The sequence below is a fragment of the Orycteropus afer genome, unplaced genomic scaffold (genome assembly GCF_000298275.1).
Source record: "Orycteropus afer afer isolate SDZICR_OR568_19922 unplaced genomic scaffold, OryAfe1.0 scaffold00192, whole genome shotgun sequence".
Classification (NCBI taxonomy): domain Eukaryota; kingdom Metazoa; phylum Chordata; class Mammalia; order Tubulidentata; family Orycteropodidae; genus Orycteropus; species Orycteropus afer.
This window is the reverse complement of record NW_006921779.1, coordinates 759,061-776,019: the sequence shown is the minus strand read 5'-3', so window position 1 is coordinate 776,019 and position 16,959 is coordinate 759,061. Positions and strand designations below refer to the sequence as shown.

Here is a 16,959-nt window from a genome sequence, read left to right as displayed (position 1 = left end):
GAGGGAAAGGGAAAGGGGAAGCTTTTGTTTGGGGGGGTGGAAATTGAGTTTATACTAATGGTGGTGGAATATTTTGGAAAAGACTAGCAGTAGTGGTGGCACAACATGAAAAATGTCATCAATGTCCCTGAGCTGTAAATGTGGAAGTTGTTATGTTGGCAAATGTGTTGTGTATGTTTTCACCACAAGAAAAGTGGGGGGAAAAAAAGATCTCTAAGTCACATTGTCAATCAAGTTGCAGAACAGTACATGGAGAATGATCTCATTGATCTTGTTAAAAACCTATATTTTATATGTATACTTATAAACATTGGAAGGAATGTTGGGCAATCTACTTCCGTAGTGATACTGCCTCGAAACCCAATGAGGAGTCACTATGAGTCGGATTCGACTCAACAGCCATGAGAATTTAATATTTACAGACAGAGAAAGGTCTGCCAGGATACCCACCAAACTGTTGGCAAACTGTTTCTTCTCTAGGAAACAGCAACTTTGGGGCAGGGAGGGGAAAGGGGCTTTTATCTTTTATGTGAAGTTCTTGTTTGAATCTTTGTTTAATAAGAACATATACACATTTTTTTAATTAAAAAAAAAATGTCTAACAAATCCCAGAACAGTTTTTCCCAAAATGCTAAAATATTATTGTTTTCATTTTAGGTAATTATATGTGTGTCATAACAACAACAACAGTCCTTTCAGAATGCAGCAATATATTTAGGTGAATTTTAGTAAATAGAATATGAGAGTGATGAAAGAAGAAAAAACTGTATGCTTATATTCAGATGATCTAAAGCTGCTATTTTGCAAAACAAAATGGCCAGCAGTCTGGGTTTTATATAGGAAAAAGACAAAGACTTCTCAGCTTTCATATATATTACATCTTTTGTAGATAAATCCTACCCATTCCTGGGAAAGCCTCTAGCCATGTGAAGGATAAGAATTTTATAGACAAGACTCCAAAGAATCCAGGTACATAATGTGCACCAGAAAGCCAGTTACAAGTTCCTTGGGATCCTAGATAAGCTACCAGAATCTTAAACTAGCAATCCATGAAATTCTGTAAGGTGTTCTGTCTTTCATGGTGTGCCCACAGAGACATTTGTCCTTATCCTTCTTCTATGTTACTCTAACTTTCAGTATTTGGGGAACACAGCATTGCTAACAACAGCAATAATCTCTAAGGTACAGAATAATAGCTACCTTTCTGGTACCAGAAAGGTTTGTGTGCTCTTCTTTAAAATACAGTGTAGTATCTACTTTCTTGAGTTGTCAAAAAGATTAGCAATAATGTATACAAAGCACCTCTTTCAGTGATTTTTCTAGAAATCATTATCAAGAGTCTGACACAGGTATGGGAAGCTTTTATTATAGTTTAGTGTAGTATTCATGGATTCTGTCAAGCAGTCTCTAGAATATGCTTTCCAAGGAGAATAAGTCTCTTTTATAGAATATATACATACATGCTGTGTGCCTGGAAAAGACCCTCTGCTTTTCTCTCTTCCTCTTCCCTGTCTTTACTTTTAGTAGCCCCTTCTTTAGGCTTCTTTATGCACATACTCCATACAAATTATTAATTGACTTGTGTTTTGTCCTCTTTGTAAACTGTTAGCATTTGCTAGAACTTCTCTGTTTCTTGATGGAATTCTCCATTTTTTTCCCCGATGACTCTTTTTATTAATTGGCTCATATTTGGGGTAGATCAGTTTGCTGGTGATAGGAAAATATTGAAAAACACAGCAAATATGAAACAAGCTAAATAAGCAGCAATCGCTACCCAAAACCTTGGATCTTTCAGCAATGCTTTATCAAAGCAGCTAAACACTGTGTAACCTATGGACATCCCAGCAAATCCACCTGCAATATGAGCTGCAAATGACACCTTTGGAGAAAAAGAAAAAAACAGAAATAAATGAAGAAAATACTAGCTACATATTTCAGGTGCATCTCACTTACTTAAATACAAATTCCATTAGAGTCAAATAGCAGTTTTAAAAGTCTGGAGAACTAGCAGGTCAGGCAAAAGAGATGGAAAAGTCCATGCCGCAGAGAGGAGGTGTTCTAAAGGTTTGCAAAGACAGAAAACTGTCACTTTCACTCACTCTCTGAGTACACAAAACAGAACCATTATTTCTCATTCTTCTTGATCATAATTGCATTTAGGATAGTTCTATATAATGCCAACCAAGAGAATGGAGTTGTGTTGCCAAGAGAGATCTCAAAACAATCTGGTCCCACAGAAATGGGATATCAGAATTAAAACATAAGTCATATCTACTACAAATACTCAACAGAAGCTACCAAATTAAAAAATGAATTCCAGCAAAACTAGAAATCTGGGTCAGTTTTCTTTATATTGTAAATCCATCTGGACCCAGATTATCATTGTTGTTTTCCAATCTGCTTATTATTTACTGTAGTCAGTGAAATCCTATTCCTCCCGTTTTATAATAGTTACCACTATGGGAGGCACTGAGAAGTAGAGATCAGTGTCAGGGCTGTGAGAGAGTTAAGTGAGGAGAACAATCCAAAAGTCTGATTTTCCTAGTAATTTTATTAATGCCAAATGGAAGTTTCCTCAGGGTAAATTTTTTTTACAGAGTTTAAATAAACAAAAACAAAAACGTTGCTGTCAAGTAGATTTCAATTCATGGTGACCCCGCGTGTGTCAGAGTGGAACTGTGCTCCGGGGGGTTTTCACGGGCTGATTTTTCAGAAGTCAGCTGCCAGGACTTTCTTCCAAGACACCATTGGGTGGACTCAAACCACGAACCTTTGAGTTAGCAGCCAAACACATTAACTATTTACACCACTCAGGGACTCCAAATCACAGGGAATTTGTCCCTAGTTGATAACACTTTTATCTACTGATAAGTAAGCAAATTTTCATTAAAAATAAATAAATAAACTGAACTCACCGGTGACTCAGTTGCAGGGACAAAGAACCTTCTATAGAGAGCAAATCCCACATCTGATGCAACTATAATGAGAAACAACCTGATGAAGCCCCAGGATTCCTACAACAGTGAGCCAAATGTTTTTGCTTCCTCTCTGTGCTAGGTGCTGTTCCAAGAGTTTGACATGTATTAACGCATGAATCCTCATAACAACTGCATAAAATCAGTACTTTCATTATCCCATTTTATAGATTTCTTCATCCAACAAGTATTTATTGATTGTCTTCTATGTGCTAGGCACTATTCTAGGTGATGGAGATAAAACCGTGAATAGATCAGACAAAGAAGCTTGCCTCATGGAGCAAGCTGATGGTCTAGTGGGGGAAGGCAAACAAATAAGTAAACTATACAGTATGTTAAATGGGACTATGTGCTGTGGAGAAGATGTAAAACTCGGAAAGAGAAGTGCCAATGCCAGAAGTAGGATGTCATTTCTAGTAGGACAGTCAGGGAGGATCTCATTGAGAGTATAGCATTTGCTGTGGAGAAGGAAGGAAAACTAAAAGCAAACCAAACTAGTTGCCATGAGGCTGATTATGACTCAGGGCAACCCTGTGTGTGTGTGAAAACTCCACAGGCTTTACAGAGTTGACTTTTAGGAAGTAGGTGGCCAGGGCTTTCTTCCAAGATGCCTCTGGGTAGACTCAAACCTCCAAAGCTTTAGCTGGCACCTCCTCCACTTGCACCATCCGGGGAATCCTACAAGGGAGCAAGCAAGGCTGATATTTGAGGCACAGGCTTCCAGGCAGAAGCAAGAGCAAGCGCAGGGTCCCTAAGACAGGAATGTGCCTGGGGTATTTGAGGAATACCAAAGCAGTTTATCGGGAGCTCTGGTCATGTAGTGCGTAGTGCCTAAGGCACTTGACTGCTAATCAGAAGGCTGGCGGTTCAAACCCACCAGCCACTCCTCGGAAGGAAGGATGGGCAATCTACTTCCGCAGTGATACTGCCTCGGAAACCCAAGGAGGGGTTGCTATGAGTTGGGTCCGACTCAACGGCACATAACAACAACAACAACAACAAAGCAGTTTATCTGGCTACATCAGTGGTTTTCTGAATGTGGTCACCTGAAGACTAGCAGAATCAGCATCATCTGGAAACTTGTTAGAAATGAAAATCCTCAAACCCAACTCCAGACCTATTGAACCAGAGACTCTGGGGTGGGAGTCAGCTTGTTTTAACAGTCCCTCCAGTTAATTCTGGACTAGAGTAAGGGGTAAAATGGTAGGTGAGAAGATCAGACAGGTAGCCAGGGACAGGTCATGTGGGGACCTTATGCCATTATAAGCATTTTGGCTTTTTATTCTGCACGGAAGCCTTTGAAGGATTTTGAGCACAGCAGTAACATGATCTGACTTATGTTTTCAAAAAGATCATTCTGGATGCCATATAAGAAATAGTCTCAAAGGGAACAAGGATAGGCACAGGGAGACCAGCTAGGATATTAATACTATTATAGCAATCCAAGTGAGGAATGATGGTGGTATCTATAACATAAACCAACACCTAGAGATAAGTACTTGCCCTAGGCTACACAGCAGAGGCGAGGCCAGCATTTGAACTTTAAGACGTCTGGTTGCAGAGGTTCCACTCTCATCACCCCCACTAACTAGTTAGTGCTGGGAGCACTGGAGATAGGTCACAGAGGGAAATGAGTCACATTCTCCAGTGGGATGGTGAGAACCACAATTTAGGCATTCTTCAAATAAGTCAGATCTGTGCTGCAAAAAGAGGTCCCCAGTTTCTTGGCCTAGAATTCTGTCCTACCTGTGCAGGCTCCTTGGAAACCTCTGCAGCCATTACTTTCCACACCTGTGCCCCTATTCCCTCTGCTCTACTTAGTGTGCCACGGCATGCTGGGAGAGGTAAAGACTTAGTCCTTGCCCTTGGGAAAACATCAGGACCATGTGCTCTGGCTACTTTACTTTTCAATATTGTATTGATGTTGAAGTCACTGGACTGAAATTGAGGTCAAAGAAGCACTCAATATTAATTTAATTGTAAATGACTTATTACACAAAGGGCTCAATAAATGTGGCTGTACTATATTTTAAACCATCATTTGCATTTCCTAGTCCAGTGGACATAACACACAAATGAAGGACTATGAAGGTAGAAGGAAACCACTGCCAAACAGCAGGGCCACCTTACTGGAGCAATAACTTTGGTCCAGTCTAGCTGTCCCACAGTAGGAAGCCCCTTCTCAAAAACATCTTTGTAACCATTCACATGTCAATTTCTCCACCCCATTTCTCTCATTTCTCCCTCCTGCTATCTGCTCTGGTGGTGTAGTGCCTAAGGCATTTGACTGCTAACCAGAAGCTTAGTGGTTCAAACCCACCAGCCACTCCTCGGAAGGAAGACTGGGCAACCTACTTCCATAGAGATGCCATTTCAGAAACCCTGGGGATCACTGTGAGTCGAATAAGCTCAACAGCAGTGAGTTTGTTTTTTTATTTTGTTTTTTGGTTACTATCTCTGCCTGATTCTTTCTGCTTCCTAGGAGAGTTTGCTTCTGAGTTACTGCAGCCTCTGAACTGAGACACAACTTCTCATCTCAAAACCCATTGCAATGGAGTTGATTCCAACTCATAGCGACTGTACAGGACACAGTAGAACTGTCCCATAGGATTTCCAAGGCTGTAATCTTTATAGACGCTGACTGCCTCATCTCCTTCATGCAGAGAAGCTGCCTTTCAGTTAGCAGCCAAGCACTTTAACCATTGTACCCCCAGGGCTCCTTTCCATCCCAGAAAAAGCCCTTATTATTGCAATGAACCAAATCATTTTCCTCATTAAAAATTTGAGGCCCCTATTATTTGGTTGAGCTTAAAGGTAACAAGCTTCAAAATATATCAAAATAGCATAGTTGAAGTTTTAACAGTATTACTTTCCTGTTACAGAAGTAATACATATTCATTGGATAATAAAAGGAGGGACATAAAAGGTATAAAGAAATGAATTTTTAAATTGTCCATTTTCCTATCCCAGAGAAACCTTCTGACATAGTTCATTTCATCAATCTTTTCCTATGTGTTTTTAAACATAACTCAAATTTTAGTATATATAAAAATTTCAATATAGCATTATATTTAAGGCATTTTTCAGTAAAAATCCTCTTTGTAAACATTAAAAAAAAAAAAAAAACAGGCCCTTCTTTTACGAGAATTATCTTTATACAGATTTTTTTTTTTTTTTAAGAATGAAATGAGATTTCTTTCCTTTTTCCAAAGGGAAGCTCAGTTCCTTGATTAGAAAATAGTATCCAACAAACAATGTTTTGATCAAAGAAGGACCTTATGGCCAATTGTCCTTCAGAATTTAAGATTAATATTTACCATTTGGGGAAAGAAAAAACAAAACCATATATATTTTTCCAAGGAAAAGTGTTTAAAATCAACATGTATTTATTTTCTTAATTTTATTTTTATTAATCTGGTGTGTATTGTAACTCTTCTCATTTTTAATAGTAGGAAAACAGGCCAAAGAACTTTTAGCAATGACCTGGGCCTTGAAGTGGGAAAGGTTCACGTATATATATATATATATATATGCTGCCAACTCTTTGAGATGTATGTAGAACGTAATAAAAACATACCAGTCAGTGATTTTATTACTTACCTCAAGAATGACATAATATTACATAAATGATTTTGGAGATACCTTTTAATGAGGAAAGGATTTTGTTTTTGTTTTTCACTCCACTATTGAGAATAAAGAAGAGCAGGTAAAACATTTCCCCTTTAAGGGTTTGAAACTTATTTTCATCCTTACTTAAATGAAGCAGACTGGCTGGAGACCCAGGTAATGTATGTAACAGCATTTTTTTAGTCAAAGGGCTTGTCCCTTGGTTCTAATTGTGACTCTTGGCAACTCAAGTGGCAGCTATGACCACACAGTACCTCTTATATCTCCCGGATGCTTTCTCTCCCTTTTCTGCTGACAATTTTCCCTTACTTTTCTGATTTCTAGTGAAGAAAAAAAACTGTCTACAGTATGGTATAGACTATAAGCAAGTGAATTCTTTTATCTCAGGTGAAATATTGGTGTTTTTTTAGTTAAATTGTTCATAAACTAAATTAGTCTCTTTCCTCAGAGGCAGTAGTTATTCCTGTTCTTGTAATGTGGATAATTGAACTCTTGATACCAATTAGCAGAATCTTTTTTTCTTACTGTGTGGACAGGAAAAATCTTAGGCTTCATCAAATGTCACCTCTGCCTTAGCTTTCAAGTAGTCTGATCCCAGGACCTGTCTTTATCCCCACGGCCCTCTGTGTGGACCAGCTTCAGGTGGAGCAGGTAGGTGAACACATTTCACTACCCCTCCTTTGCACTTGTTTTCTTCTGCTTTGGACTCAGCTAAAATTCCATCTCCTCTCCAGCCTGAGCACTCTCCCTAAACTTGTTTAGCATATAATTCTATGCTATAATTCTTGGAGATTTCAAAAGCCACATTAGTCATCCTCCTAATTCTCTGGCTTCTGAGTTTCTTGACCTCCTCTATCTTGTCTTCGGTCCTCAGCCAACCCCATGTGTTATAGAATATCTTATCATTATGAGTAATTGTACTGCCTTCCAAAATCTCAAATTTCAAGGTCCAAAATTTATCCACTGGTTCTCTCCCTGCAGTACACCATTATTTATCTTGATCCTACTGCAACCCGTGGTCCATTGATACCCCTACCTTTTAACCATCCCTCACCTTCCTCATATTCTCACTTCTCTCTGTAACCATGTTCCATCATGCTGTTTTCTCCCTCGCATGTACTCACAGCTCCCTTACTCTTCTCTCCATAAAGAAAAAACAAACCAGTTGCCATCAAGCTAGTTGATTCATGGCGACCCCCTGTGTGTCAGAGTAGAATTGTGCTCCATGGGGTTTTCAACAGCTGATTTTTTAGAAGTAGATCATCGGGCCTTTCTTCCGAGGTGCCTCTGGGTGGACTCGAACCTCCAGCTTTTCAGTTAGCAGCCTAAGAGTCTCTCTAAGGCTGCAAATGTTTATGGAAGCAGACTGCCACATCTTTCTTCTGCAGAGGAGCTGGTGGTTAAACCTGAACCCTAGTTAATCACACTCTGCACCTATTTCACTCCTATACCCACGCACTTAGTTGAATATGGCTGGAGAAAAACACACAACTATGCTTACTCTCCTCACTTGAAATCTGTTATCACCAGCTTCAATCCTACTACATTTCCATCATCTGTTTTCCAAGATTGCTACTTCATACAGTTTCCTCTCTCCTTAAATCTCCCCCATCTTACTTGTTACCAATTTCACTAAGAAAATAGAAGTAATGAAAAGAGGAATTCCCTAAGTCTTATCATCATGTGTTCTACCTCCTGCATCCATACCATACAATCTGCCTTCCCTCTGGATAGTATAAATGATTTGAATGAGCTGTTTTGCTCCTATTTAAGGCTAACGTCTTCTCTTGTGTGTAGGATCCATTTCTCTCTCCTCCATTCAAGGACAGAGCTCCAGAAATTGTCTCCAGTATCATTAAGTTTTCTTTTCCCCTCTGTGTTGGGTCACTACCATTAGTATACAAGCAAGCTATTTTTCTCCAGTCTGGAGGGGGAAAAAAAAACCTCTTTCAACCCCCATATCCTCCACTGGCATCTCTGTTCCCCTTTAGAGCAAAACTCTTTTAAAGACTTGTGTTTGCCTGTTCTCTCCAATTCTACCCCTCTAATCTGTCCAGAATGTGCTTTACCAAAACTGTCCTTGTCATAGTCTGTAAAGATTAGTTTTGAGTCCTTATCTTCTTGGACTGTCATCAGCATTTGACATAGTTGATCAGTCTTTCCCTAAAAATCTTTCTTGACTTGGTGCCTAGGACACCACTCTACTGGTTTTTCTGCTATATAGCTGGCTGTTCCTTCTCAGTATGTTTTGTAGGTACTTCCCCAAACTCTAAGTATTGGAGTGCCTAGGACTCAGTCCTCAGTCCTTTTTTCTTTTCTACTGTCATTGTCCAGGAGCTCTCATTCAGTCTTATGACTTTAGATACTATCTGTAAGCTGACTACTCCTAATGTATATCCCTTATCCAGACCTCTCCCCTGAACTCACTGTCCAACATGAGACAATACCCTACTCTGTATCTCCATACTAATCTCTAAGCATCTCAGACTCAACCTATTCAAACTTCTGGTTTCCTCCCAAAAACGTAGTTCCTTTCCATCTAAAAAAAAAAAAAAAAAAAAGTCTCTCTGTGTTTCTAGTTGCTTGGGCCAAAATTCTTAGTCATTCTTAACTAACTCTTGTCTTTCTTTCCCACACCATGTCTCATGTCATTTCTCACCACTGCTGCAGCTAACATCCTGTGCCAATCAACTGTATCTTGCCTGGATTTTTGCAATATCCTCCTGCTAGTCTCCCTGCTTCCACTCTTGTTTACCACCACCACCACACACATAAGCGCATGCACACACACACACACACACACACAGGGGTTGAGTATCATGTCACTCAATTTAATTTTCTGATTTCTTTTTTGTGGAAGTCTTACAACTTTTCATTAGCTGGATGAGGAAACATTTGGAGAAGGTCCCAAAACAAAGGCCCTGGACATGGAACTTTCCGTCTTTCTTATCAAATGGATTGCTGTGACATGCACTTCTCCTGTTCTGCTGCCTGTGATACATGTTTTAGACTGAATTTTAGAGAAGTAGGATTTCTTGTGAAAAAGGATAGAATGGCTCACAGTAGGCTCTTCCTGAGCCAATGGCATGACTGTTAGTCCTCGACCTCGTATTCCTCCACCACTTAAAACCACCTCATGCCCAGGAGTCTACCTGCAGCCCACCTCTATCTGAGCCTAAAGATGGTGCTACTTCTCATGTTTTCAGGTGACAGTAAAAGATGATGACACTGTAATTTCATGACTCCCAGGGAAAGCCACCACCATCTTTTTGACATCCTGGATCAGTGCTGGGCCGTCAGCAGGTGGGTCTTCCATAGACTCTCTTTGATTTTGCAGGTTCTTGGGAAACTATGGTTAACATATAGACTAGTCATTAAATTTCAATTTAGCCTGTAGTCCCAACCTCCAACCTCCTTTTCTACCCAACTATACTAAAATAAATGTTTTTAATTAAAATATGAGGAAGAGATGGAGGAGCTAATAAAATACAAATAAAAGATGTGAGATTTACATTTAGACTTGTTTTTCTTACAAAAGTTTCTCTATAAAGATTTTTAAATATACACATGGGAATAACTTGTCTTTTCTTTCTTTCCTTTTTATTTTTTTTTTTCTTTGTTACTTAAACTGGGGTAATAGCAATAAATTGAGAATCAGAATGCCTGGCTTCTAGTCTTAGTTCAACAGAAATAGCTGACATGTTTTGTCTATCAGTGTTTTTTTTCTTTAATCTTAGAATTGAGAAATCAAGGAAGAAGATAGAGTAAATCAGTGTTTTTCAAGCTTTTTCCAAATACTGGAACCCCTATAAATTCTTGTGCATAAAATGAAGCTACTGGTGGCATAGTGCCTAAGGCATTTGACTGCTAACCAGAAGGCTGGTGCTTCAGATCCACCAGCCACTCCTTGGAAGGAAGGTTGGGCAATCTACTTCTGTAGTGATACCGCCTCAGAAACCCAAGGAGGAGTCACTATGAGTTGGATCCGACTGTTTGGCAGTGGGTATGTTTTGTCTTTTTTCTGTGGTTGAAGTAGAGAGGGTGACTAGAGCTGTACTCTCGTGGATCCCTCCAGTCCAGAAAGAAAAAGCAAAAACGTGTCACTTAAGTACCCCCAAGAACAACAAGACAGTCTGTGAAAGCTCTTCCGATTACACCTGTTTTGTAGCTCTTTCTGACTCCATGCTAGCAATCATCCTACAGGTTAGTGTTTTGGAAATGTGAAAAGGCCCTGAAGGTTGAACCAACAAAAGTGAAAGTGTGAAGTGTCCACAAAATACACTTACTTATAAGGATGATGATCAGTAGTCTGGCAATTCCAAAGGCAGGAATCATTTCTTGAAAATTCTTGCAAAGAGATAAATAGTAATAATAAGATAAGCTATCTATTGGCAAATGAAACATCAACTCCACTTCCTCTTCATCTGCTTTTTCATTTACATTTTGAAGTGTTAAACATTTTCAAAGCAAAGCACTGGTGTAACAGCCCAGTTCTCAGATATATTTGGGAAGTTTAATGCTGGTGCACTTCAGAGAACAAATGAAACATGTATTTGACTTCATTATATACTAGATACAATTTTACTAGTCTTATACAGTCCAGATATAGGTAATATAAAGTCAACACTTCACGTGTCCATTAAAAAAAAAAAGCTGTCAAGCCTGATAAAATTTTTCCGAGTGTTTTTGGTTAGTATTCATTGGATTTTCATCCTCTTTTCCAATAATGATTAGCTAAAACTTAACTGAAATTTGAGTATTACCTTAATTCTTTTTCAAAAAATTTTTGAACGTTAGTCAAAACACATGGTTTGATTTTAGCTTTGAAGAATCTCAGTCCAGCTTGCAGTGTAGCCCCATGTGTCACTAGAGAACTGTCACATCAGAAAGACATTTCTACTTCAGTTTACTAAGTAACTTCTCTCTTCCCTTTCAAGTTATTAGCTCTCTTTCTAAGGAACAAAGATGCTGAAATCAATTATTTTCAAACTTTTTACCATGACCCGTTGTTGTTGTTGTTACATGCCGTCAGGTCAGCCCCGACTCATAGCGTCCCCTCCTTGGGTTTCCGAGGCAGTATCACTACAGAAGTAGGATTGCCCAACCTTCCTTCCGAGGAGTGGCTGGTGGGTTTGAACTGCCAGCCTTCTGGTTAGCAGTCAAGTGCCTTAGGCACTATGCTACCAGATCTCCTACCATGACCCATAGTAAGAAATAATTTACGTAACAACCTACTACACACACAAATCAAACAGTACTTACCCTTATTGTACATGATGCACACTAATTTTTTTTTTTTTTTTAATTTTGGTCACAACCCCCTAAACTGAGTTCACAAGCACTGACAGGTTATACATGGTGTCTCCATGGGTCAGGGACTGACTAGAAGGCAGCTAACAATAGGCTGTAGGCCACAGTTTGAAAGGCACTTTTCTAAGTGACTTCTATATTTGGAACAGTTTCCATAATTGCTTCATATTTTTCCTCCAATAGTATTTTTAAAGTATGTCTAACTGCTGGCTGAAAGGTTCAAACTAGTCAGGAACTTAACCTGTTTAAAAAAGTGATTGGCACTCTTACATGATATCAGTGCAAGTTTAAAATTTTGGAGGGCAATTTGACAAATATCTATTAAAATTTAAAGTCTTTATCTGATAATTCCATTTCTAGGAATTTGTCCTGCCGGGGGAAAAAAAAAAAATCACACAAATGCAAAAAAGATAAACATTCCTTATAACATTGCTTGTAAATGTGAAAAGCTGGAATTGCCGCAAATGTCTTTCAGTGAAAGATTGGTTAAATAAATTATGATGCAGCTATACAGACAAGATGCTATAGAGCAGTTGAAAAGACAGATGCATCTCTGTGTACTGATACAGTGAGATGATTAGGATACTCTATGAAAGATGCCAAAAAGGATTTATAAGGCTGATCCCATTTTTATAGTATTAATATTGGTAGAATTTTCAATGCATATTGAAAAATATTCATACTATTAACAGATAGTATCTTGGGTACTTTGACTTTCTATTACTTAATGCAAAATTTCATTAAAACTCATTACTTTTCAGATCAGAGAAAGTAAAGATGAAATAGGCAAAGAAAACTGAATGTTGGGTAGACATATATATAATTCTCAGAAAAAAGGAGTCATGCTTTTTGAATAAATGAGTAATACTGATAATGAAGATTCCGTAAACCAAATACAGTCAATCCTCATTATTTGCAATTCTGTATTTGTTGTAATTTGTTTATAATCCCAAAATCAGTACTTGACATGCTTTCATGGTAATTCATGAACCTGCACAAAAAGCTGAAAAATTTGAGTTGTCCAACACGCGTGCATTACCAGCTATGGTTGAAAAAGGTGACACTGCCTTCTTGTTTCAGCTCATACTATAAACAAGTACCTTTTCCAGTCTATTTAGTGCCGCATTTATCATGTTTGTGCTTTTTCTTGGTGATTTCACTGTTTAAAATGTTCCCAAGCATAGTGCTGAAGTACTGCCTACTGTTCCTAGGTGCAAGAAAGCTCTGTGTTAGATACACTTCATTCAGGCATGAGTTACAAGGCTGATGGTCATGAGATTAATATAACAAATCAACAATATATGTTCAATAAAGTATCTTTAAACAGAAACACATATAATACAAGGTTATATATTGACTAGTTGATTAAAATGTGACCAGAGGCTCATAGGACCCTCTGTATTTCCTGACCCTGTATTTCTTCCAAGAGCAATAGTTCAGAACTCGCTAATTCAGTGTCCATGGTGACTTTATAAAACATAAACCATTTGCTGTCAAGTTGATTCTGACTCATGATAACCCCATGTATTAGATAATAGAACTGCTTCATAGGGTTTTCTTTGCTATAATCTTTACAGAAGCAGATCACTAACTGTGGTGTGATGGATTGCTTTTATATTATGGACTTTGTAGCCATGGTCTTGTAATACCCACCACATGATTGGGTGAGACCATGCAAATAAGGTGCTCTTGGCCCACTAAGGGGATTGGGAAGTTTGCTAATAAGGCAAATAAGGTTCATGGAACCCTGCAAGGGAGGAGGGGTGGAACCATACACACAGGTATATGGAACCCTAACAAGGGGGTTGGTCGGTTTTCCCATCCTGCTAGGGTAACAATAAGCCATCCCACAAGCAGAAAAGGGGAACTTCACTACCACCAAGAAAAAAGAGCTAGGAGTGGATGTTACCCTTTAGACCTGGGATCACTGAGCTGAGAACCTCCTAGACCCAGGAGGCAGGGAGAGAGAGCTATAACACTGGAGAGGGTAAGAGACAGGTAAGAGTAGTGGCGGCAGAGAAACAGCAGCAGAGGCAGCACAACCAAGAGAACTATAAGAGATGGCGCAGTGGGCTTCCTGGCCCAGAGAGTGAGAAATCTGAGCACCTCCAGGCAGGAGATTTGCTAGTGGAGTGGGGTTCCCCCAGGCACTTGCCAAAGCTAAGCTTGCTGACTAGAATTTGGTTTTCTGAAAAGATTAATAAAATTGACCAACCACTGGCAAATTTAATAAAGGAAAAAGAGGGAGAGAATACAAATAACATGAATAAGAAACAAAATGGGCAACATCACAACAGAACCAACTGAAATAAAAAGGATAATATCAGGATACTATGAAGAACTGTACTCCAATGAATTTTAAAAATCTAGAAGAAATGGACACATTTCTAGAAACACACCACTTACCTAAGCTAACACAGACTGATGTGGAAAAGTTGAACAGATCCATCACAAAAAAAGAAATTGAACAGGTCATAAAAAAATTACCAACAACAACAAAAAAAAGTCCTGGCCGAGATGGTTTCACCAATGAATTCTACCAAGCATTCAGAGAAGAACTGACACCAATCCTACTCAAACTGTTCCAACACATAGAAAAGGATGGAATCTTCCCTCATTCATTTTATGAAGCAAGCATAACCTTGATACCAAAACCAGGCAAAGACATCACTCAAAAGGAAAACTACAGACCAATATCCCTCATCAATATGGACATAAAAACCTTCAAAACAATCCTAGCCAATAGACTCCAACAAATAATACATCATGACCAAGTGAGGTTAATAACAGGTATGTAAGGATGATTCAACTTAGAAAAACAATCAATGTAATCCATCACATAAGGAAAATAAAGGAAAAGTACCACATGACCATATCAATCAATGAATAAAAGGCATTTGATAAAATTCAACACCCATTCCTGATTAAAAAAATATATATATCTCAAAAATAGGAATAGATCGGAAATTCTTCAACATAATAAAGGGCATACATGCAAAACCAACAGCCAATATTATTCTCAGTGGAGAGAAACTGAAATAATTCCCCTTGTCAACAGGAACCAGACAAGGATGCCACTTCTATTCAGCATTGTATTGGAAGTCCTAGCCAGGGCAGTAAGGCAAGAAAGAGAGATAAAAGGCATCCAGATTGGTAAGGAAGGAGCCAAATTATCCCTATTTGCAAATGATATGATCTTATACATAGAAAACCCATGAGACTCAGCCAGAAAACCATTGAAACTTATTGCAAGATTTACCATAGTGGCAGGATAAAAGATCAACATTCAAAAATCAGTTTGATTCTTCTACACCAGCAAAGAGGTCTCTGAAAAGAAAACAAGGAAATCAATACCATTTACAATAGCTATTATTCTGGTTACCTAGTGCCACTCTGACAAGAATATACCACAAATGGGATGCCTTAACAAACAGGAGTTTATTCTCTTACAGTTTGGAGGCTTTAAATCTAAGTTCAAAGTGCCAGGCTCTAGGGGCTGGGTGAAAGCCCCTCAGATCTGTGCTGCAAAAAGAGGTCCCCAGTTTCTTGGCCTAAAATTCTGTCCTACCTGTGCAGGCTCCTTGGAAACCTCTGCAGCCATTACTTTCCACACCCGTGCCCCTATTCCCTCTGCTCTACTTAGTGTGCCACGGCATGCTGGGAGAGGTAAAGACTTAGTCCTTGCCCTTGGGAAAACATCAGGACCATGTGCTCTGGTCTATACGAAGCAAGAAGCAGAGCTAGACCCCAAGGTTGAGGGGCTACATTCAGGGTTCAAGTGTGCCAAAAGCTAGAGACCATTCCCAAGCTGCTGCTTATATACAGGAAACAGACTGCATCTCTAAAGCAGTTACTCAGCTGTTCCAATACATTTCACCATGGAATTAATGGGGAATAACTACATCCAGCTGCCCAGCCACTCAACCAGGCCTAGCCAAGTTGACACACAAACTTAACTACCACAGCTATCAAAATGATAAGATACTTGAGAATAAATCTTACCAGTAACACAAAAGACCTAAACAAAAACAAGTGACACAGACTGTCTTCAACAAAGAAAAGACAGTTGACAGGGATACAGAAGATAACTAGATCCCTGAGCTTTGAAAGGAACTATACAGAAGTGGTTTAGGCACCAACCAGTGGAAAAACCTGAATGAAAACAGTGAGTACAGAGACAGTCAGAGCCGTGGACTGTCAGCTACCCTGATGGGACCAACAGCCTGAATATTTCCAAGTGGTGTTGGAACTGAGAACTGACCTAAAGATCAGCCCTGGTCACCAAGGGCTGCAGAGAAGACACTGGTAGCCTATGACTAGGAAGGGAAACAGCAAGGAGGGAGACAACCTGAGCTGTTGACTTTCCGCTGTCCGGAGGGTTCAGCCATTTTGACTGTTTATACATGGCAGCCATTTAGTATATTTAAAGTAACTGAGGGTGCAGCCATTTTGAATCTTTACAGGTGGCAACCATTTTGGATTTTAAAGTAATAGCATTCTCATTCGGATTCCAGGGAACTAAGAATAGGCTCTGTTTGCCAAGGTTGGCAGGGACATATGAAAGGCTGACAACAGGAAAGGAGACAGGTGGTGAGTGTATAAGTGCTGTCAACTAGCGAATAGAGGAGCTCAGTACCCAGCTTGTGTAGATAACATACAAAGAAAATGAAAATTGTGGGCAAGTCACTCCAATATATAAATATAAACACAAAAAAGTCACAATGCCTCAGAGACAACAGAGCATCACAGTCCACACAAAGAAGCAAGATAAAGCAGGAGAAACAGGGGACCAGGATACACACCCAAAACACATCCCTGAGGAAGACGCAGCATTGGAAATCCCTGAGAAGAAACTCAAAAGAATTATATTTAAGTATCTTCAATGAATTGAGAGGCAGATCAAGGAAAACACTGACAAAATTGGAGAAAACCCTACAACAATTTTGAAAGACAATACAAGAACAAAATGACAAAATAAATGAAAAATTAGAAATGATACAAAATCTACACACAGAAATCCAGAAGATTAATACTAAATTTTCAGAAA

The 16,959-nt window shown here is 39.1% G+C and overlaps 1 protein-coding gene across 1 annotated transcript in view; it reads right to left on the bottom strand.

Annotated features, from left to right (window-relative positions):
- Positions 1 to 1,699: 1,699 nt before the first annotated feature.
- RHBDL2 (rhomboid like 2) overlaps positions 1,700 to 16,959 on the bottom strand; it is a 46,009-nt gene continuing 30,749 nt past the window's right edge. The window contains exons 5-7 of the mRNA XM_007947606.2: positions 10,889 to 10,949; positions 2,916 to 2,977; positions 1,700 to 1,879 (exon numbers count right to left, since the gene is read on the bottom strand). Coding sequence (XP_007945797.1) covers positions 1,700 to 1,879; positions 2,916 to 2,977; positions 10,889 to 10,949 — 303 coding nt within the window. The remainder of the gene's footprint in view (positions 1,880 to 2,915; positions 2,978 to 10,888; positions 10,950 to 16,959) is intronic.